General features: G+C 36.6%; 2 protein-coding genes across 4 annotated transcripts in view; one reads left to right on the forward strand and one right to left on the reverse strand.

Moving 5' to 3' along the window:
- The window catches only part of LOC127430020 (sacsin-like), a 41,028-nt gene extending 25,891 nt beyond the window's left edge, over positions 1-15,137 (reverse strand). The window contains exons 1-5 of one of the 2 annotated variants that reach the window (XM_051679425.1): positions 15,068-15,137; positions 13,786-13,895; positions 9,245-9,395; positions 1,820-1,910; positions 1,583-1,668 (exon numbers count right to left, since the gene is read on the reverse strand). In XM_051679425.1, the coding sequence (XP_051535385.1) occupies positions 1,583-1,668; positions 1,820-1,910; positions 9,245-9,395; positions 13,786-13,838 (381 nt within the window). In that variant the 5' untranslated portion in view covers positions 13,839-13,895; positions 15,068-15,137. Of the gene's footprint in view, positions 1-1,582; positions 1,669-1,819; positions 1,911-9,244; positions 9,396-13,785; positions 13,954-15,067 lie in introns of those variants that run through there. The other variant, XM_051679423.1, reaches the window with a different exon arrangement.
- LOC127430030 (tumor necrosis factor receptor superfamily member 19-like) overlaps positions 13,908-24,314 on the forward strand; it is a 39,892-nt gene continuing 29,485 nt past the window's right edge. The window contains exons 1-4 of one of the 2 annotated variants that reach the window (XM_051679451.1): positions 13,908-13,962; positions 18,594-18,763; positions 20,081-20,173; positions 20,467-20,577. In XM_051679451.1, the coding sequence (XP_051535411.1) occupies positions 20,105-20,173; positions 20,467-20,577 (180 nt within the window). In that variant the 5' untranslated portion in view covers positions 13,908-13,962; positions 18,594-18,763; positions 20,081-20,104. Of the gene's footprint in view, positions 13,963-18,405; positions 18,764-20,080; positions 20,174-20,466; positions 20,578-24,314 lie in introns of those variants that run through there. The other variant, XM_051679450.1, reaches the window with a different exon arrangement.

Here is a 24,314-nt window from a genome sequence, read left to right on the forward strand (position 1 = left end):
GAAACAGAAATAAACCTTGTGTAAATTGTCAGCTTTACGCTAAGCTAAAATGCTATTTCTAGTCATTTTACGTGCACGTTACCAGGCACGATCATATTTACCAAGAAAATTCACATATTATAAGAGAGGAATATTTAAGAGTATAACTTTATAACTAAACTTATTATATATATATATATATGTACTAGAATTTTAAGATTTTGTTAATTTCCATGACTTTTCCAAGCCTGGCGAACACAATTTTAAAATTCCCTGATATTTCCAGGTTTTCCATGACTGATGTGGGAACCCTGGTAATGACTCAAATAAAACTGACCACAACTTTTTGTAGTTTACTCACTGCTTATTCTGATTCTTAAGATGTTTATTTACTACAAGAAAATGCCTATATATGTCTCATCTATAACTTAGAATGCTAACATGCAGTTTATGAGTTCACATCATCTACACAGCAAACAAGCATGCCAGAACTATTTTAATATCTGAATCACATGCAGTGATGTACAATAGGAGGTCCTCCTCATATCGTCACCTGGTAAGCATAATAGCAAACATTATTAGACTTAATTTCCCACTATAAAATGTCCCTCTTTTTTCATGATACATCCCTATTTTAACATCTAACAGCATTCTTACTTTTACCAAAAGCAGCTCAATGTAATGGGCCATAAACGAAAATTATTTCATAATATACTCACCCTCATGCCATCCCAGATGTGTATGACCAGTGGCGGTTCTAGCTTGCTAATACACTTTAGCGGATTTAGGCATGGGCGACATGTGCCGTTGCCCAGGGCAGCGGCAAGATGCTGCCCTGGGCAACGGCACATGTCGCCCATGCCTAAATCCGCAAGATGCCGCTGCCCCCCCCCGCATGATGCTGCCCTGGGCAATGGCACATGTCGCCCATGCCTAAATCCGGTAATGTGTATGACTTTCTTTCTTCAGCAGACCACAAATATTTTTTTGAAGAATATTTCAGCTCTTTAGGTCCATGCAACACAAGTCAACAGAGTCCAAAGCTTTGAAGCTCAAAAAAAGCACATAAAGGCAGCATAAAAGTAATCTATTCGACTCCAGCGGTTTAATCCATGTCTTCAGAAGCGATATGATAGATGTGGGTAAGAAACAGATCACTGTTTAAGTCATGTTTTACTATAAATCCACACTTTCAAACAGCCCTCCTAAGTGCTCTTTTCTCCTATGATTTCTTCTTTCTGTTACTGGGCAGGGAGGATCATTTATAGTAAAAAGGACTTAAATATTGATCTGTTTTTCACCCACACCTATCATATCACTTCTGAAGACATGGATTAAACCTCTGGAGTCCTATGGGTTAATTTTATGCTGCCTATATGTGCTTTTTTGAGCTTTAAAGTTTTTGACCCTGTTGACTTGCATTGTATGGACCTACAGAGTTGAGATATTCTCCTAAAAATCTTCATTTTTGTTCTACAGAAGAACGAAAGTCATTCACATCTGGGATGGCATGAGGGTTAGTAAATGATGAGAAAATTTTCATTTTTGGGTATACTATTCCTTTAAGTAACCCTATACAGACATTTTTACTTATCAAACTTACTTTTAGAATTTGCCCACCCTCTGGATATCTTCTCAGAATATCTTTCAAAAAATCAACCAATGGTGGCGTAGTCTGACCAAACCTCCCTGAAAGAGAGCAAAAGAGCATGGGTAATTTACATATACTTTACATTACAATTAGACTGAAATCTATTTAAAATGTAACAAAGCAATTAAACCTAGATATTCTTAGTAAATAATGCATCACTGAACATTAACTGTGCACACAATGTCTCACCTCCTCCTCTTGGTCCTCGTCCGTGCAGTGTCATGATTATTTCATGGCTCCCGTGCGGCACCAAGGTTCCAATCTCAACCCCATCATGAATCTATGCAGGGAGCAAAAACTAAATATTTGTAGTTCAAGCTCAACATTTTCATATAAATGTCTTAACTCCCCACAGTAAAGAACTGGACCAGTAGATCTATTCTGGATTATATATATATATATTTCTTTTTTTTTACCAAGAAAATTCACATATTATAAGAGAGGAATATATATTTCTTTTTTTTTCTGCACAGGTAAAGGTTTGGTGTACATGAACATTATTATATCGAATATCTTAGCAACATGTCAAGTCTCTCTTGCTGGCAAAGAGATGGCAGTGTAGGCTATGTGCATGAAGCCAGAGCATCAAACGCATGAGAGAGAAAAAGAGATTGTTGTAGAGATTACTGCTCTCTTAAGCTTTCCACCGTCCATCTATTACCTTCACAGCCCGCAATGCACCCCTGTAAACTGCACTGAGGTGTCAAGCAGGCTCACCTGCTATAATTCACTGAGATATATCACTGTTTTTGTGCTATTAAGAGACTGATTATTCAGGGCTGAGACAGCGCCAGTTCAGAGTCTGCTGTCTTCAGTTTTTCCTGGTGGAAGCTTCTACTAACACACACTGATCAGCACTTACAAAGCACATGCAGAGAGCAGATGATAGGACTACACAGCAAATCAAAGCCCTGCATCATTAGACTATACATCTCAAACACTGTAATTTACAGACAAATGTTGGCTTGTGTCTCACTTGATAACATCCTGTATACACACAGAGGTGGGTAGAGTAGCCAAAAACTGTACTCAAGTAAAAGTACAATTACTTAAAAAAAAAAAAAATAATAATTACTCAAGTAGAAGTAAAAGTAGCGATGTTAATAATTACTCGAGTAAGAGTAAAAAAAAAAAAAAATCCAATTAAAAGAATACTCAAGTAGCGAGAAACTAGTTACTTTCATATGTAACATAATGAACATTTCATCTCCAATATTCCATTACATAGTACACATTTAACATGCTTTACAGAATAATAATAATAATTATTATTATTATTGTAAATTCTTTCATCATTCACCCTCATGTTGATCCAAACCTGTATGACTTTCTTTCTTCAATGCAACAAATTAAGATGTCAGACAGGAGCCATATAGAGCCTTATTGTCACCATTTACTTTCACTGCACGTTTTTTCCTCCATATTTTGAAAGGGAATGGTGACTGAGACTGTCAGTCTCTAACATTCTGTCTAACATCTTTTGGGTTCCACAAAATACAGAAAGTCACACAGGTTTGGAACAACAAGAGAGTGGGGAAATTATGACAGTATATTAATTTATGGTTGAACTATCACTTTAAGCACGCTTGTCAGAGTTGGATGAATCTGTCAATTAGAAGACAATTTTGGAAAACAGTTACTAGTAATTATTACGGTGAAATGTAAACAACATTCCACAGGCCCAATCATATATAATGCTGAATAAAAAGAAGCAAGATCATGCTTTTATTAATGGCCACATTCACTGTTTCACAGCGTTTAAAGTCCTGAATGGATTCATAGTTCAGTGTAGTTACAGTATTTCAGTGTAGAAAGAATTTAGATCATTAGTTCTCAGCCGTGGGCCGTGCATTTTAAGTCTAGGCCTTCAGTGCGATTCATGCCATTAAGAAAACAAACATACAATCATACATTACGTGGCAGTCAACTAGTAATACCAATTGACATTTTAAAAACAGGTCCATGCACGAAAGCCAGAACTTGAAATGACACTTAATGCTCAAGCAAGCCTAATTTTAACTGCAGCATTACTGTTTTGTGAAATGAATGTCAAAAATCATAATTTTTCATATGAATCTACCAAGGAGGTCTATAATACCTGGAAAGATCTATCTAATAATATTTGCGATTTAAATGTTGCTTGCAATAAATTTCGTTTCGTCAGGGTACACGGTTATGCTGTCTTCCATTCAAGTTGGATGTGGGATATTCCTACTTGATATCTCCGTCCATTCCCCGATATTCGGAACTGCAAGCTCCCGTTAGCTTAGCAGGTGTTTGACTCTCATTAGAGATGTCTCCTAGCAACCCAACTGATAAACAATGCTGCAGTTCTAGCATTTGTGCTTCAGGTGTACGATTATTAAAAGAGATTATAATGTTTTATACACCTGTTTCTGCAGGCGTTTGTTAAACAAGCTTTAATATCATGTAATGTGGAAACAAACTCATTTATCGATATTACTTAATAAAGTGAATGTTTATCACTTACTTTGTATATCTGTGTCCACATGTTTGTGTGACATTATGCCACTGCATCTCGGCGAAATCGGAGTTCAGAATTTCTGCACGAGCATACAAGTTGTAATTCTGACTTCAAGATGCATTCCATTGCACTTTTCCTAGTAGGAAGTTGTAAAATCGACTAACCGAGTTGAATGGAACGCAGCACTACTTTTCAAAACTTGATCTGACACTGAATGCTCAAGCAGACTAATTTACACTTAGAAAACTCCAGATGTTGCTATAACAATGCAATAAGCACTTACCAATTTACTTGAAGTGAAAATCAGTCCTCCTTTCCTGTTTAATAAATTAAGCAATCACACGGTCATGCAGAACATCTCATGTTTTTAAATCCATAAGGATCTCTTTCTCAGTGGTGATGTGACAGCCGACTCCTTAGCAAGATCTCACGCTTTTCGCTCTTGAATTACGTACATCACTTAAAGTGTGATTATGTCACTCAAGGCCAGCTAGAAGGCCTCGACCAGGACATATCCTAAAGATCACACCCACCAAGAACAAATAAATCAATCTGATTGGCTGATGAATCTGACAATCTGACTTTAGATGCCCATTCATTTGCACTGTTGAGGGATTCTGTGGAAATTCTGAAGGCCTGAGGGGGTGGAGCTCAGACTCACGCGCTGCTTCATGCATGCGATTTGCGAAACAGCTGTCACACTTTGCTTGTAAGCATCAAGGAATAAATTCTGACTGGATAAACTTTTTGTTTTTCTCTATTTGTTTGTAGATTAATTAAGAGTGGAAAGCGATTAAAAATACATAGGCAAAAAGGTGATTGAGAATGAAAGGATGAAAAATATTTATTTATCATGTTAAGCCAGCAGAGAAGGCTTTGCTGGCCCTGAGAATTTGCCACTGTTAGTTCTGTATACTAGGGTAAACTGCACCTTATCTCTGTATTTTGAAGCGTGTTAAAGGCTTAAGTTCAGAGCTTGTTCTCTGTAGTCCATGAGAAAAACGCACCGCATCTGTCAAACGCACAGTTGCTGTGCAGTGTGCAAGCACAGATATGCGTCCCAGCAGTCACGCACACACACGATAGGCAGAGCAAAAGTCATTTACACAACGCAGATGTTTACATGGATTTATACAGTAGGCACTGATATATTTCAGCTCTTATATAAAAATGCATACATAGAAACTGATGTTATAATAATATCAAATACAGAATCAGCCTGAAAATGACCTTCACCACAACACTGACAAGTTCACATTATCACAAAAGCCAAAACTCACCACAATGAGTTTAAGTTGGAGCTGCAATTCTAATTTTGAAATATCCAATTGTCTTGGTGTAAAAAGGCATTGCATGATGAAAGTGTTTGTTTTGAGCACTTGCTGCTGCAGTCATGAACTCGACTCGAGTGACAGAGCGCCGCTGTAAAGTTCCGCTGCCTAAAAAGTCCCATTCAAAAATATCTCAATAAATTACGCATTTATTAAAACTTATTTAATTAAAACCAGTAATGTAACAAAAGGAAAATTGCCCATTGTAACTAGGGATGCACCGATACCACTTTTTCTCTTCCGATGCCGATATTGGAAATCTCAGTATCGACACTATGTTTGTAGGCAAGTTCACAGTAGTTTAATTCGCTTCTTATTCAAATTCTGGTAAAATGCATCCCCTGTGCCATTCTAAATGCATATTGTAAGTAAACCGAACTATTGAGCATCTACATCTGAGATGTTGTTCTTGAGTAGCGCTCAAATATTGCGCTCCGCTGTGAAGGCCAAAAATAGCCGCGAGTGTATCAGCCTGTGTGGAGTTGTGTCAACAGAACAGCACCATTCACTACTGCGCTGGCGCTGCGCATACTATATATTTACTTATTAAACACAGCCTTTTGTGATTCACAGAGCTATCGCACGTCTTTAAGTTGCTTTGAATAAAATGCACGAGTCATATGTGTTTTTATGGTTCTTTGATGTCATTTTTGGAGCTTGACAGTAACGAACATGACTAACACACAGTGTCGGATTCTGATCGGGCTCATCGGACCAATACCCGATCCTTCTAAAAGCTTCAGTATCGGAGCCGATACCGATCTAGGTATCGGATCGGTGCATCCCTAATTGTAACGAAGTAAAAAAAAAAAAAAAATCTAATTTTTTCAATCAAATGCAACACATTTCTCATAGGGATTATTAGTGTAAAGATCATGTGTACTGGGCAACTAGTCACTCAACATACTACACAAAGAACAATAAATAAAAATGAATTTGGCCTCAACTCATATTTTCATTTCATCTCCCTCAGATGATTTTTGGAAGGAAAGTAAAGAGAAAAAGGAATGCCTTTGGACAGTATTTGGAAGAAACCAACTTGTTGCAGCACATTCAGAGAAAATCTCCAAAAGCGAAAAATTCCCAAACTTATTAGAGACGCTGGACTGATGCCAAGATTATTGAACATAGTTTATGGTCATACAAAGATAGGTCATGTGCAAATAAATCTTAAAGGAATAGTTTATTTTTTGTGCTTTGGGGCAATTTACAAGTTTGATAGCTCCAGTCCCCTTTCATTGTAACTGCAAAAGAGTGACCAGCACATTCTTCAAAATTTTGATGTAGGAAAGAAAGGGTGCCAGGGTGAATTAATGATGACACAATTCTAATTTTGGGGTGTAACATTCCTTTAACTAAGCACACAATACTGGCACATCTTAAGGTGTAGTTTGGGCCAGACTGTAACACTCCAGTCCTTTTGGGCTATATGTATGTTAGGGTGAGATCTGAGAGCTAGTTTTCTCAAGGCTATTTTCTGAGTCTGACATACTTGTGCTAGAGAAGTAGTCTTCCACCTGCTCCCTTCATTCAGGGACACGTCCCAGCTTCAAGCTAAGAGAATAAAGGAGCCTGACCTGGTCATGAAAAATGTAATAAACTCATTAGTCAATTCATTTTGATCTCCAACTTATTTGGCTTATGTATAAAGCTGGTGCTTCCCTTTACCTGAATACATTTCAACATGTTCTTATTTTCTGATCTATCTGTGACTGTTTATGGAATAAAGTGTTGGAAAGCCAACTGGGATTGTTCTGTGACATAAATTAGACTGGCATAAATATATCAAAAATCTGAATTAAGTTGCAATAAAAAGCTGCCATCAGTAAGTGGCTTTATGGTCAAATCAGGAAAGTGTGAAAGGAAAGTCTTTTGCACTTCTGATCTGAGAGGAGTGCGTGGTCTTTTACCATGGACAGAAATAAGTAGACTTTATGCAAACAACATAAGAACCGAACAGTCTTTACCCAAAGTAACAACAAACAACACACAGAATCAATGATGGTTTTGTTTAGTGAGAATTATGTAATATGTGCATGACAAAATGGATGGACTTTTAGAGTACAACAATGGGCCTTTCTAATTTTAGGGTGAATCTCAGAAATGTCCAAGTCATATTTCGCTGTTATGACTATACAGATTTGAGTAATTTTTTAGTTACATATTTATATTTTAGCTATATTTAGGGGTCCACGCCTGAAGGGCCAGAAACCCTATTGTTTTTGTCAGGATTTTTATTATTATTTTTCTGCCCTAAAATTGATCGTGCAGACCAAACCGTAAGGCCTAGACATTTGAAACTTTCAGGGATGTTAGTACTCCGGCTGGCTAGCCATTTGCATGTAATCAGCCCGATTGGCCCCATAGGTGGCGCTATAGTGGGGGAACAAGAAAAAAAAAATAATCACATTTTGGGCCAAAACTGTTGAACCGTAAGTGAAAGAAACAAAATAATTTTTTCCTGTGATTCCTTGTGTCATGGTGAATCTTTTAAGCTCCAGCCAATTTTTGCTTCTACCCCTCGTTTTCCCTCTACTTTGGATTATTCGAAAAAAAGAACTCGTCCTAAGCTGTTTGCCCCATTGGAACCAAACCAATGCAGAAAGATTCAGCAGAGTCCCAATATGAAAAGTTATACTTTTGATTTATTGTCACACGGTATGCCAAAACATGCGTAGTGGGAGTGGCCACTTTTACTAAAACGGTTATAACTTTTGAACGGATTGAGATATTATCACCAAATTTGGCACACTTATGTATGGGGTCATTCTGAGAACACAAAAAAATTGCACGCCTCTGCCTCTATGTGGCGCTATAATAATTTAAAAACTAAAAATGGTGGGCCTGGGTGCTCAGCGAGCATTGACGCTGACTACCACCCCTGGAGTCACGAGTTCAAATCCAGGGTGCTGAGTGAATCCAGCCAGGTCTCCTAAGCAACCAAATTGGCCCGGTTGCTAGGCAGGGTTGAGTCACATGGGGTAACCTCATTGTGGTCGCGATTAGGGGTTCTCGCTCTCAATGGGGCGGTGGTAAGTTGTGCGTGGATCGCAGAGAATAGCATGAGCCTCCACATGCGGTGTCTCCGCGGTGTCACGCACAGCGAGCCACGTGTTAAGATGCGTGGATTGACTGTCTCAACTGAGACTTGTACTCCGCCACCCGGATTGAGGTAACCACGCCACCACGAGGACCTACTAAGTAGTGGGAATTGGGCATTCCAAACTGGGAGAAAAGGGGATAATAAAAATAAAAAAAATAAAAACGACAACTCCACTGCCCAAAACATACAAATACTTTTCCTGTGGAAGCAAAATTAGATAAAATAAGAAAACATTAAAAAACACAAAATAAAAGAAAATGCTCATAGATTTTACTGTGATGTTTTTTAGTGATCTGTGGGGTGAAAAGACCACGGATTTGTTTGTCTATACCCTGCACAATACTAGAAACTATCATGAGTGCTTAACCTGGGCTGCGCAGAGATTACAACACAATGGAGCACATTTAAACAGGCTGGTCATGGCCCAGTTTCTAAGTCAGTTTCTTTGGGTGGATTATAAACCAGTGTATTTTGGGGGCTGATTGTGATCATATGGTGAAGGTAATGTGAGTTTATACTCTTCATTTGGATAGAATCTCCCTATATGCGCTATTTTCCCTTAAAAAAAAACTTGCCCTGATTGATGGAGAGACATATGTGCAATGAAACTAAATAAAAGCTGACAAAGATGCCATGCAAAACAGTTCATCCAGTCAATGGAACTGCAATATTAATGAAACAGTTTTCCAACTCACCAGTTTTCCATTGTGAAACAGCTGCTGCTGAGACACAGGGTAGTCTGTTTCCTGGTACATGAGGGTCTTGATGTTCTTGATCAGTGTAGATGGCGGGACCTGGAAGACCCTCTTGCCTAGATAGTCATGACAGACTATCACCCATGGCAACCTAAAATAAAGAGGAAAGTCAGTTGGTGGCCCTAACTAGACACAAATGTGGTATCATGATAATAATCCTGAAGGAAATATAAATGATGCTATCATCTGTTGATTGCACCAGTGTTACTGTCCATAATGGGTGAATCTCACAAAACCTGTGAAGAATATGTCAGAGTCATTTTTCAACTGAAAATTAAGCCTGTTTTTAGGACCATTAGATTTTGATTTTGATTATAATCATTATTATTATTATTATTATTATTATTATTGCATTATGACATTCTATTAGGGCTGCACAATTAATTGAAAAACTAATCACGATTATGGCTGCCACGATTATGTAATCGTGAAAACTGACAATTACAGCGTTCAGTTTAAGTTTGCTCCTGTTGCGTCAATAGTTTGTATTTACAACATGTTTTTATAGCGGTTGAGTATTCTAACCAATCACAGACATGTCCGTTGAGCAATGAAATGGCAATGGCCAATCATAGATCCAACTGATCCTAATGCGCAAGTTTTAAACCATCTGAATGCCCAGATGCTTGCTTTATGTTTCACCTCTATTTGCAGTGGCACACGAAAATTAATACTGAAGAAACATCACCTGACACTTGAAAAGAAGCTGTAGAACAAGAGCGAAAAGCACTTTGGAATTATTTTGGATTCACTGCATATTGCACCACTCACTTTGAACGTTGATGTTAAATAAAATGAGCAACACGACAAAACTAAAACGCTCCCGTTCTAATGAAGGCATAGACGCGGTGTAAATAATTGATTTATTATGCTGATTAGACAGCTTTGTTTTTAATTAGAGCATTGGCGAGAGTGCAGAACTTTGTGCGGAGCGTCATTGAGCACGTGTTGAATTGCAGGTCTCAAACAGTTTAAACCAACAGTGAGTGACAGCAGTCATTGTAATGGGATAGTTTGTCGTGTTGCTCGATTTCTGTGTACAGTTTAGTTTTGTCATGTTAATAAGTAGGCCAATGTGATTTGATTTGTACAAAATAGCAATGAAGTAATTCAGCTTAACTGTTCTAAGTGTGTTTTGGAAGTGTAGCCAACATAAACAATATGGCATGAATAGCATATTTCACGAATCACCGTCATTGTTATCACGTCCGCTCTAAAAAGACCCATTTGCCACGCAGCTGGTATTAGTAGATTTAAAATGTTCAAGAATCGCACAAACTCCGACTGCAAATGACTGTTTTTACTTTCCAAAGTGCATCCACTGAGGCCAAAAATGACCTAACAATGATCTAACATGAACAAGATTACCACTGAAGATCTAACGGGATGGATGGTCCCGTCTCGCCACCACAGGGCTAACTGAACGCAGTTAGTAACTTGGTCAATTTAAATCAACTGTTAATAAGTTTGAATATTGAATATGTCATATTATTTACTGTATGTGGACTAAAAATTTAAGCAGTAATTTAACAATAATTTAATTTATTCTATACCATAGATATCCATTTAAAATAACTTTATTAGGCCTAACATTAACAAACATTGTTACGATATTTAACGCTTAAAAGAAACTGGAGTGCAGCTCATATCCATCATTGAAATCTGCAACTCTGAAGAACTGCACGATTGCTTACTTTGTGACGTCACTGTAATTTAATATTTTAATCGACATTAATAATTGCGATTACAATATCAATGGCAATAATCGACTATTATGATTTTTGCTATAATTGTGCAGCCCTACATTCTATTCATGACAATTACACACACTTTCTCCCAAAAATTCTTATTACAGACATGGAAAAATACATATTCTCATTACTGTAATGCAAAAAAATAAAAAATATAATAATAATAATAATAATTATATATATATATATATATATATATATATATATATATATATATATATATATATTTAAATTGTAAAGTACTTCTGCCTTTAATAATGTGATAGATGTAATTACTGTAGTAGTCATTTTTACCACTGAAAATGAAATTATCACCACTAAGAATAATGAGAATTAAACAAAAGTAAAAAAACACAAACGTAAAACATACAGATACATTACGGTAATAACATTTGGAGGTAAAATGTGCTTAATTGTCATTAAATAATGTCACAATGTACCAAATCTGTATTGGTCCTAAATATAGGCATCATTTTCTTTATGCAATATTCTATTTTTTACCTTTTTTAACTATATATTCGTCTTCCTGCCCAGTAGGTGGCAATATGCACGAAGAATGTGAATCCCCAAAAACAAAAGAAGAAGAATGTGGAAGTAATAGTGGAGATTGATAGAAAAAAGATTAAATATTCAACTGTTTCTCACCCACACCTATCATATCACTTCTGAATGGATTTAAACACTGGTATCTTATTTACTGCCTTAATCTGTGTTTTGGAGCACCAAAGTTCTGTCCACCATTTATTTGCACTGTATGGACCTATAGAGCTGATATATTCATCTAAAAATCATAATTTGTGTTCTACAGAAGAAAGTCATACACATCTGGGTTGGCATGAGAGTGAGTAAATGATGAGAGAATTATAATTTTTGGGTGAACTGTTCTTTTAAGTGGGTCTGATAAACAACAAACTATTTTTTTTTTATTATTATTATCTTTTAGGAATTAAGAGAATAAAAGCTTTGTCTGTCATAATGCTTGTCTTTTTAGTATTGACTTATAATACACTTTTCAGGCAGAAGCAAATCCTGGATCCTGCCAATTGCTTCTGCAGCTTAAAATCAAATTACCCCTATTAGGAGCAATCAAACTGAACTGTAAACAAATGCACATATCAATTTGTCTTCTAAAAGGCAGGGCCTTCATTCACAGCTGTGAGGTACACTGGCAGCCAAAAGTTTGGAATAATGTACAGATTTTGCTGTTTCGGAAGGAAATTGGTACTTTAATTCACCAAAGTGGCATTCAGCTGATCACAAAGTATAGTCAGGACATTACTGATGTAAAAAACAGCACCTTCACTATTTGAAAAAAGTCATTTTTCATCCAAATCTAGACAGGCCCCATTTCCAGCATCCATCACTCCAACACCTTATCCTTGAGTAATCATGCTAAATTGCTAATGTGGTACTAGAAAATCACCTGCCATTATATCAAACACAGTTGAAAGCTGTTTGGTTCATTAAATGAAGCTTAACATTGTCTTTGTGTTTGTTTTTGAGTTGCCACAGTATGTAATGGACTGGCATGTCTTAAGGTCATTATTAGGTCAAAAATGGCAAAAAAGAAACAGCTTTCTCTAGAAACTTGTCAGTCAGTGTTTTGAGGAAAGAAATTTAAATTGCCAAAAAAACTGAAGATTTCATACAAAGGTGTACACTACAGTCTTCAAAGACAAAGGACAGCTGGCTCTAACAAGGACAGAAAGAGATGTGAAAGGCCAGATGTACAACTAAACAAGAGGATAAGTACATCAGAGTCTCTAGTTTGAGAAATAGATGTCTCACATGTCCTCAGCTGACAGCTTCATTGAATTCTACCCGCTCAACACCAGTTTCATGTACAACAGTAAAGAGAAAACTCAGGGGTGCAGGCCTTATGGGACGAATTGCAAAGAAAAAGCCACTTTTGAAACAGAAAACAAAAAGAAAAGGTTAGAGTGGGCAAAGAAACACAGACATTGGACAACAGATAATTGGAAAAGAGTGTTATGGATCTTAACCCCATTGAGCTTTTGTGGGATCAGCTAGACTGTAAGGTGCGTGAGAAGTGCCCAACAAGACAGCCACATCTATGGCAAGTGCTACAGGAAGTGTGGGGTGAAATGTCACCTGAGTATCTGGACAAACTGACAGCTAGAATACCAAGGATCTGCAAAGCTGTCATTGCTGCACGTGGATGATTTTTTGATGAGAACTCTTTGAGTAGTTTAAGAAGTTCTTTTTCAAATTGTAATAGTAATTTTTCAAGTTATTAATGTCCTGACTATACATTGTGATCAGCTGAATGCCACTTTGGTGAATAAAAGTACCAATTTCTTTCCTTAAGAGCAAAATCTGTACATTATTCCAAACTCTTTGCTGTCAGTGTATGTGTTTTGCACAGCTGACAATATAACAAATGACTATAGTCCAAGAACACAGGTGACACATCTCTGGTTTTAGATCTGGCAACCAGTGTAACTCCCACTGGGACACTGGCTGTATCATCCTCTTTATTAGGGCGGGGCATCATTTATACTACCATGCATGGTCGTATGCATACATATTTCTCACATAGAGGCTCCACGAACAAATCTGGTAAATTTCTTACCGAAATTATTCTTTATAACAAGGGTTTAGAGAGGAAACGGTGATATTATTATACAGTTCCGATAATAACCATCATATTCAAGTCATAAAAAGACATCAAGCCAGTCACTGAGTTAAAGTAATCCATATAAAACTTACCATGGGTCGGGACTGGTTGCCATTTCTTTGCGGCTATATTCACTCCTCTGCATGAAGCGCCATATTGCTTCACACTCCGCGTGCCGTTATCTTCTGGAGAAAAGCGTGCGCTGGAATTGGATATTCATTGATTTACTTCCAGCCTTTTGGCCACAGTCTCAAATATCATCCCATCCTGTGAGTTTTAAGCTTTCTGTGGCCGTGTTTTGGTCATTGTCCCGCCTACTCCTCCTGCTGGGAGGTATAATTGCGGTTTAATAAACGGGTCGCTGTGTTAGCCAACTGTTTCTCCCACAGATGTCAGATTTGTCGCAGTGTTTTAAAAGAATTCTTGAATTCCGCAAGAAAATCAGTAGGATAATGCTACAAATGCCACTTTCTACCCTCATAAAGGCGGCGTTTCTAATATTTGTGGACTGTTTGTGATTCCGTAGTTGCGGCTTTTTTTTTTTTTACTTTGAGTGAGAGCTGTGAATGCTGGGAGTTGTAGTTCTTTAATTGAACGGGCCAGATAAAAAAAACTACAACTACACTCCTAACTACTCATTAAAATGATCCGCTATTTAAATATGCTAAACAAATTCATACCATTAACTCAAATCATTATGTTATCGTTTGGAATACATTATTATATTTATAATTAATTGTATTAATATATATTGACTTGTCTTTATTATTAATTATAGTATTAATTAATTAATTAATTAATATAGGATTAATTGCGATTAATTTAATTGATCAATCAGCATCTCATGTAATTAATTTGATTACATATTTTTTAATCGATTGACAGCCCTAGAATAAACTCGTCATTGTCACTTGTGTGACTGCAAGATTTAATATTTTAGAAGGTAAATAATTCTTTAAATTATTTATAAAAACATGTAAGTATAATAGGCTGTAATGCAACAAATATATATATATATATATATATATATATATATATATATATATATATATATATATATATATATAATAGAAAAAGAAATAACAAGGTACTTTCTCAGTATACTTTTATGTTGCAGAATTTAAAATACAGTACAAAAACACGCATATAATACACCTAAAATCAGAGCTGAAATATCTCATGCTACAGATTCCGTTTTCTGTAGCAGGCGAGTTATTTTATGGCGCACTGAAATGGATATGCCCGATGACATCTTACAGCCTCATTGCACTGACGTTAAACTACCATGACCTTATTATGTAAAGTAATGAAATCATGCAAAACGATGTGTACTAAAGTAATGACACTGAACAGATCCAAAAGAGCTGATCTCACCATGCCATTTTCTGTAAATTCACTGCCGCAGAAGGTAGTCGTTTACAGGACAGTATCACGCGCAGAGGGTCAGTGTGATTCCCTTTATGTCTTCAGAAAATCGCGCATTCTCATGTTCCTCTGACGCATCTCTTCAGCACGCAGCGCATCTGTTTCTGTGTGGATTTTGTGGCACAAGGCACATGCATGATCATTTAATGCTTTGATTGACCAGTATTAACTCGGTATATACAGTTACTCTGACAGTCTTTTATTTACGAGTCATCGTCCCATCACATCACTGCATCACCTGTTTCAGCAAACCAATGCGACAGTGACATCTAATCTGTAGGTGTCATCATTAATAAAGGTTTAATATCGCTTGAAACTATGCGGTACAAAATCAAGCACTTTTTGACTCTCTCAACACCTTACAGTTTCTGAGGTAAAGTCCTAGTGAAAACTTTCCCATGTGACAACTTGCCTCGGTGTCCCCTTTGTTGTAAAAGTGTCTAGCTAAAGATTGTAGGGTGTAAAACATGCTCTACGCATACATATTACATAATGTAAATGTATATCTTTGAGTTGTTGACAACTTTATTCGTAGACTGAGAGCTAAAGAAGATTGACCAGCAGATGGCAGTAGTACATTTTCATACTGTTCGGTACAGTAGATACCGAATTTGACCAAAAACTAGGCCGATATTTATAGGCCTAACTATATTTTACCACCTTATTTTGTCATCAGATCACTGTTTTGCTAGTAATTATGCTTTTAAAAATGTACAAAGCTATTTTATTGTTCTAACAACAATAAATATACACACATCAAATCAGATGATTGCAACATGCTCCAAAAAAGATGAGACAGTCGAGTGTTTATCACTGTGTAACATCACCATTTCTTCTAATATCACTTATTAAGCGTTTGGGCACTGAAGACACAAGTTTGTTCAGTTTAGCAAGCTGAATTTCCCCCCATTCATCCATTATGCAGGCCTTCAGCTGCACAGTTGTACAGGGCCTTTGTTTACATATGGTGTGCTTCATAATGCGCCACACATTCTCAATTGGAGACCGGTCAGGACTGCAGGCAGGTCAGTCTAGCACCCGCACTCTCTGTTTACGCAGCCATGCACTTGTAATCCATGCAGTATGTGGTTTGAAGTTGTCCTGTTGGAAAATGCAGGGATGTCCCTGGAAAAGATGGCATCTGGATGAAAGCATATGTTGCTCCAAAATCTGACAAATCTTTCAGCATTAATGGTGCCCTCACAGATGTACAAGTTACCCACGGTATGGGCACTGACACACAACTATACCATGACAGATACTGGCTTTTGGACTTGACGCTGATAGCTGCTTGGATGCTTCTTTTTCTTCTTTGGCCTGGAGAACACGACAGCTGCTTTTTCCAGAAATGATTTGAAATGAGGACTCGTCAGACCACTAAATACAATTCCACTGTTCTACTTTCCATCTCAGATGAGATGAGCCCAGAGAAGTCAGCGGTGCTTCTGGACAGTGTTGATATATGGCTTCTGCTTGCATTGTAATGCCTTAAAGGGATAGTTCACCCAAAAATGAAAATTCTCTCATCATTTACTCACCTTCATGCCATCCCACATGTGTATGACTTTCTTTCTTCAGCAGAACACAAACTAAGATTTTTCAGAAGAATATCTCAGCTCTGTCGGTCCATACAATGCATGTGAATGATAATCAGACCTTTTGTAGCTCCAAAAATCACTTAAAGGAAACATTGAAGTAATCCATAAGACTTCAGTGGTTAAATCCATGTCTTCTGAAGTGATATAAAAGGTGTGTGTGAGAAACAGATCAAAATTTAAGCCCTTTTTTTACTCTAAATCTCCACTTTCACTTTTACATCTGAAAGTCTCATGCGGTACCTGTTTAATTTCACTTTCACATCTGAAAGTGAAAGTTAAAGTGAAGATTTAGAGTAACAAAGGACTTAAATATTGATCTGTTTCTCACCCACACCTATTATATTGCTTCTGAAGATATTAATTTTAACACTGGAGTCATCTTTTATGTTTTTTTATGTGACTTTTGGAGCTTGCATTGTATGGACCTACAGAGCTGAGATATTCTTCTTAAAATCTTCATTTGTGTTCTGCTAAAGAAAGAAAGTCATACACATCTGGGATGGCATAAGGGTGAGTAAATGATAAGAGAATTTAGATTTTTGGGTGAACTGTCACTTCAACATGCATCTGTGGATGTAGTGGCGAATGGTGTTGATTGACAAAGATTTACCAAAGTATTCCAGAGCCCATGTCATGATATCTACAGACGAATGACTTTAAGACAATGCCAGCTGAGGGATCAGAGATCACACGTATTCAGAAGTGGTTTTAGGCCTTGCCTCTTTATTTGTACACATATGTGCACAGTATTCTTTAACTATATTGCGCACTGTAGAGCGTGAAATGCCCCAAATCCTTCCAATTTATCTTCAGGGAACATTGTTCTCAAAGTGCTGGATTGTTTCTCAAAGCGCTGACACATCTGTTGACAAATTGGCAAGCCTTAAGAAACTACTTTTTTTGGTGGCTTCTTACTATAACATGATTACCTCACCTGTTTAACACCTCCTGTTTCACATCATCATGTTATTTAAACTCGTCAGATTGTTATTTGTCCTAAATTGCCCGTGTCTCAACTGTTTTGAAGGTTGGTTATTGGGTAGATAATTATGAATAAACTATTTTATATTATTTAATGAGTATGACCCATATGGAGATGGTTTTAATTTGGTCAATAATTGGCTGATAAATATCTATTGTGGCCTATACATCGGTGCATCCCTGCTTTTAACCAAATGTTGTCAAGGTGACTTTTATTGGATGTATTAAGTCAGTTCTCATCAAGTTCACATAGGTGTCCAAGCAGAGTAACCACAGGTGTAGTTCAGCAATCAGCACATCAAATATTAACATGTTCCACTAAAGTTTGACGACCAGAAAGTGTCCAAATACTGTTTGAACAGTATATTTTTTATCAAACTTTTTTTTTGTATTTTTTATAAACTGATCTGCTTGAAAAGTGTTTGTGCCATAACCTATTTATTTGGTTTAAAACTTGGTGTTATATTTTGTTATGTAATGAAATGAAAGTCAATACATTTGTGTGGCTAAGGTGTCCAAATACTGTATGCAAGTAGTCTAGTCAAAGTTCTCCCGAGCGTGTCTCAACATTGTTCTGCGTTCTCTGTGAACGGTTGCGATTTTCAATGACCGTGATGTAAAAAGTTTCTCCACTGGCTGCATACGGCCAATCCAGCCAATCCCTGCGCGTCAGGTGACGTCACTGAGATGAAAGGGATATTCTGCATCAAACAAGCGCAACGGTGAAACGAGATCACACATGTTTGCAAGGGTTTTGCATGCTCCCGTTGTCTCGGGATCATGCATTTAGACTTGTTGTGTCGTCATATCGGAGTCTCTGCATTTAAAGGTAGTTGGATTAAAACTTGGAAGAACGTGAGTTAGTAAAGACACTCGTTGAATGTGCTTTTGTTCAGGACGTGGCTGAAGCTTTGATGTACAGATCAGATTACAGCTTTTCATCTGAGCTTTTACTGTTGTGCGCAACTCGGGACGGGTTCAGATCTCAGCGGTGAGGGCAGTGGATCACATCCGAAACAACTTTTCCTATTAGACGGGACTGTAAGAAGCAAGTCTGTCATTGGAGGTAAGATAAAGCTTTGCACGCATGTCGCAGCGCTGTCGCCAAGAATACAAAAACCCGATATGCTTCAGAAAAATAGTCAAATTAATATAAAATGATACATTTGAAATTAAAATAGCCTATGTTCGTTTACATGTGTAAAAAAATATAAGTGAAAGTTTTCCGGCATTATATATCCTATACATTACAGTATACAGCCTATATATTATATAGCCTACCGCTTTCTATGTCAGTTTACAAGATAATTAAACAGCTATTTCTACTGTATAGTATATATCAGTGACTGTATCGGCCAATAGCGTGCTTTTAAATAATCAGCAGCAATCTGAAAATCACATATTAAAAACAGATAATAGATTATAAGGGGCTTATTTTGTTCCAGTTCAACTAGTATATGCTTTTTTTATTTTATTTTTTATTTATTTATTTATTTTTTTTACAGATTACAAACGTATTAAACAGCAATCCATCTCCTTTTTTACTATATTACTGTACACTATATATCATTGACTGTATTGGCCCCTTACTTTTTACTCTGAAATGGCCTATATTGAAAGCAGACAATTTTCAGTTCATTTTCATAACTTTTTTAATTTTTTTTTTTTTTTTTTTTTTAGTTCAACCAGCAAAACCCCTTTTGTAAATCCCTTATGTCCAATTACAAAATTATTGTAAAATATACACCTTTTCTATGCTGTACATTATAATGTTGTGATGCCTAATTTAAATATGTAGCCTATTGTTTATTGGAGCTTTATTGCGAACACATACACTTAATTGCGAAAAACAAACAAACAAACAAACAAACAAAAAGAGTAGGGGGTACCAGGGTTGGTTAGCACAGTTTTCATTGTTTGTTGAATATCTCTGGTTGGACAAATGTTAAGATAACATTATTAGGGGTTATTAAATGTACTGCTTTGCTTAAGTTCTTTTGTTAAAAAAAAAAAAAAAAAAAAAAAAAGAAATTAACTTTAAATATCTTTGAAATAAATGTGAAGTTATTTCTAGCTGGGGGGATAGAATAAGATAGAAAAGTTGTCCTCGCTTCGACAAGCTTGAGTTATTTAACGTGTTGATGGAATCAGTGGGTGTGAGTCAAGTGGGTAATCATTTAGGTGTTTTTTTTGTTGTTGTTGTTGTTGTTGTGACAGCATCCAGTTATAAACCAGAAATTCACCCTGTATGAACTGAGTCCATAGCCAACCAACTCCAATCTCTCCTACAGAATAATATCAACTGGAACATGATTTTGAGGTATTTTAAAGTGGAAATTGTGTCCTAAGATTGTCATTCATCAATATATTGATGCCTTCACAGTGCACGTGGAAAAGACATTTGAAAATGCCCCGGGCACTGATTCTCTCCGGGTTTCCTCTTCAGAGGATACTTGTCCTTCCATTGTGCGTTATGGTACGTTTCATTCATACACAACCCAGTTTCGTCCTGTTGCTAACTCTCAACCAGAATGAATTGCTTCAACTTTATGTGACACTAAGACAATAACTTGGGTCAGCTATTTTTTGTTATATCCTGCTATAATATGTGCTCTTAGATCCTGTGAATTGCCATTTACTCCATGTGTTTCTGTGCTCTTGTGATGACAAATGTAATCATAATGACTGTGATATCTCTAGGATTTAGTATTGCCTTTAATAAACCTCTGATAACGAGAAAATTAAGTAGTTGTTTCATGTTCCTCACAGTTTGCAGTAATGGCAGAGGAGAGAAGAGATTGCAGGGAACAGGAATACAAGGATAAGTTTGGGAACTGTATTCCCTGCCGGCAGTGTGACGCAGGACAAGAGCTTTCAAAGGTTTGGCCAGTTCTGTGCTAGTTTATTTCTTGTTTTAGCCTACTTCGAAACATTAATGCACAGATAAAACTTTAAAGATCACTTCTTACAAGAAATAATATCTGTAACACTCTGTTCCTTTCAATGTGTGGGTTGTGGTAATTCTTTTCTTTCCAGTTCACCAACCACAGTCAGCTGATTAATGTCCAAATGTATTTAGATTAATTCAATGGTTCTAATTCGGTGGTTTTTGTTGTTGTTGTTGTTGTTTTTTTTGTTGTTGTTTTTTGGCCAGTTTTAACCATGGATGTGATCAGATTAGTGACAGAGAGAAGGGTTCCCATCAGATTCAAAGGGTTCATGAAAGAGTTTGGGACCTAACAGGCCAAAAGCAAACTGCAGCTTTTGAGTTCACCAATAGAGAGGGGATGCCAATGTTTTGAAAAGCTTGTCCTGACCAATTATTTATTGCTTCCTCCTTTTCATAAAGGGAAAGAGTAAACCGCTTTTCTGCTTTGTAGTGTGCTGGCCATGCTTCAATCAGTTACACCCACACTTCTGACCCTTTATTGCTCACAATCTTCAGTTTTTTCCTCTTAATGCCTTGTTTTATGGCAATGCCACCCATGAGAACGGAGACCCTAGAAAACATGGTTTATTAAGAAATTACATGGTTTTTTTTTCTAAACAATCTAAACAGAGGTATTTCTACCTTTAAGTGTGGCAACTATTACACTGTTTATGCTCTGGTAAATGCAGGTACAATAGAGTGTTAGATGTATACAAATGTAGTGCACATGCTTTTTTAACCGCATGACTTTCATGTTATGTGTTCCAGTGTAAACACACACTTACTGGTTATATGCTTCAATGCATCAGATGTTTTCAGCCAATTAATGCTATGAGGCCTGAGGCCATAGTGAATAATTGCCTTCTTTTTCCATTCAGGTATTTGTAATTTGCCTAGTTCTTTACAGCCAAGGACGATATCTTACAGAAAACCTGTGTTGGGATCTAGGGAAATATCATGTGTTGTTAGTTACTCTAACTTTGAATGGAAGATCAGCTGGATCGTAATTAAAGGAATAGTTCACCCAAAAGGACATTTCTAACATCATTTACTTACCCTCATGCCATTCCAAAACCATCCATGATTTTATCTCTTCCGTAGACCACACAAGGAGATGTTAGGTAGGATGTTCACACTGCTCTTTTTCATAAAATGAAAGTGAATGGTGACCAGGCGCTGTCAAGCTCCTAAAATGTCAAAGAACATCATCAGAAGTACAATAACAGTATTCCATACAACGCATGCACTTTATTCCAAGCCTTCTGAAGGAATACGATAGCCTTGAGGAACAGACTGAAATTTAAGTTGTTATTCACTAATAATCTTGCCCTCTACTGTAGCTCTTAATCTTATTTGAACAGTTTGAATATGTGCTTATGTGTATACAGTATGTGTATACAGTATGTGAATATTTATAGAGTTTTGAGACACGAACCATGGAATGACTGATGATCATGCATGAATCTGGCATGACACGTTTTGATGCACCATATTTGAATGTTCTCAAATGTGAATAAGATTTAAGAGCTGCGGCAGAGGGGAAGATTATCAGTAAATAATGATGAAAATTTATGACTTTTTCTCACACAAAATTTTTGTATGGCTTGTAAACTTTAATGGACTTTTGTGTAGCTTGTCAGCCCTTGGTCACCATTTATTTTCATTGTCTGGAAAAATGAAGTTTTTACATTCTGCTGAACTTCTTTTATTTTCCACTGAAGAAAGAAAGTCATACAGCTTTGGAACGACATGAAAGTGAGTAAAGGATGACATAAGTTTCTATATTGGGTGAGTTATTCCTTTAAACAATTTAGCTTAAAGAACATTACAAACATCTTAACATTTCTGTATTTTTAGTGCCTGACTCTTCAGAAGTTCCTCCAGACTGTTGTTTGATTTGTAAGAGAAACATTTGACACCATTTTGCTGTTTCTCAGAGAACCTTGACTTGTCAAACAGCCTGTAAAAACTCCCACCGGCACTGTAGTTAACCTAAAAAGGCAGATGATTGCTGAGATAAAGTTACATTTGTTGATTGGTGTTTTGTAATTACTTGCAAAATTTTTCTGTGAAAAACAGAATAAACATGGCTGCAGCTTGGAATAAATGAGGCCTCTAAATAAACCGTCTTCTCAACCTTCAACAAATTCAGACCTATGCCGATGTGCAATTTTTCCAAACAGACCTAATAAACATCCCACATTCTTCACTGGCATGGTGGATTGCATCGCAACTGTTAAACTGTTAACAGCCTTGTTGTCTTTTTTTTCCGTAATTTGTTTTGAGTAGGGAGAGATCGTACTATGAGGTACAAAACAATCTGAACAGATTCTTATTTCTTACAATGTTCATTTCAGCTTTATGAGGATATTTTAATGTATATTTACTTTGATATTTAATTACTTTAAGGATGAATATCATAAAAACATGTCCAGGTCATATTGCAATTTTATTAAAGGTGCTGTAAGCGATATAACCGTTCTGAAGCTTTCATGTGACTGAGCTGTTGAACTGGCCACGCCCCCTCATTCCAAAACCCCACCCTCTAAAATAATTTTGTGACCAAAACCGAGCAAAAGAGCAGCATTGTTTGTTCCTGTGGCTGTCAAATTCAACAGTGGCACAATAGTGCCCTCAACTGACAAACATTATGAATCAATGATCCGCTTCAAATGAGAACGAGCAAAATGATTGACAGGTGAAAAGTGTCAATGTCCGTGGTCCATGGACACAATTTTGTTTGCTGTTTACAAAGTCTACAGTTGTCACAGAGACCAATGAGATATCTCAGGAGACTTACAGTATTTCATTAATATCTTTAAGGAAGTAGGACATTTTTTTTGCATACTTTTCCATGAAAAAAATCACTTACAACACCTTTAAATATAATAAAAATTATAATATAAATTATATTATACATAGAGAAAACTGAGCTTTTTTTGCACTGCAATTTTAAGTTTTTTAGTTTTTTGCATTGTGATTGCATTAAGCATTTATATTACCATAATGCATCTGGACATTTTACATTTGAGTCTCTCAATAGATGCTTATCACTGTAATAAATTATTATCATTTTTTTAATTACATACTATGGTAATGAGTGACATTGCAAAAAATCTTGATGGTCCTAAAATAGGCTTAATTTTTCCTCCAGCAAAATATAATTTCTTGTTTCTTTCTTTTGATTTTCAGTTTTTTTGAGATGCACCCATTGGATAAAGTGAAAAGTTGACCCTTTGCTGTGGTGAAAATGCTGTTATTAATTAGGGGTAGCTCAAGGGTAATTTAGAAGAATAGTGTTTGTTGGGCTGTCTGTTGTTTTGTTTAAGATGACTTTAAAACACTTGTGTGTCTGAACATGCTTTTTCTCGGTCCAAATTTCTTCTCTATCGCACATCCCTCCTGCTGTTTTGCTTGGCATTCTTACTCAAATCTGATGTGGAGATACCAGAATAATGGTACTTGCAGGTACTGGTTTGGAGAGTATACCGAGACAAGATTGTTCCCAGTTGATGGAAGTCTAGACTGTGAAAAAGGCTTTTGTAAAGAAAACAGTTGGCTGCTTTTGCTAAATTCTGTACTGTTTTCATAAGATAGTAAGAGTTTGACATGTACTACCAAAAAGTCAAAAGGGTGGACACACTTGACTGAATTTATTTTTCTCATGATCTCAAAAACATGCTTAATT

This window comes from Myxocyprinus asiaticus, chromosome 39, assembly GCF_019703515.2.
Source record: "Myxocyprinus asiaticus isolate MX2 ecotype Aquarium Trade chromosome 39, UBuf_Myxa_2, whole genome shotgun sequence".
NCBI lineage: Eukaryota > Metazoa > Chordata > Actinopteri > Cypriniformes > Catostomidae > Myxocyprinus > Myxocyprinus asiaticus.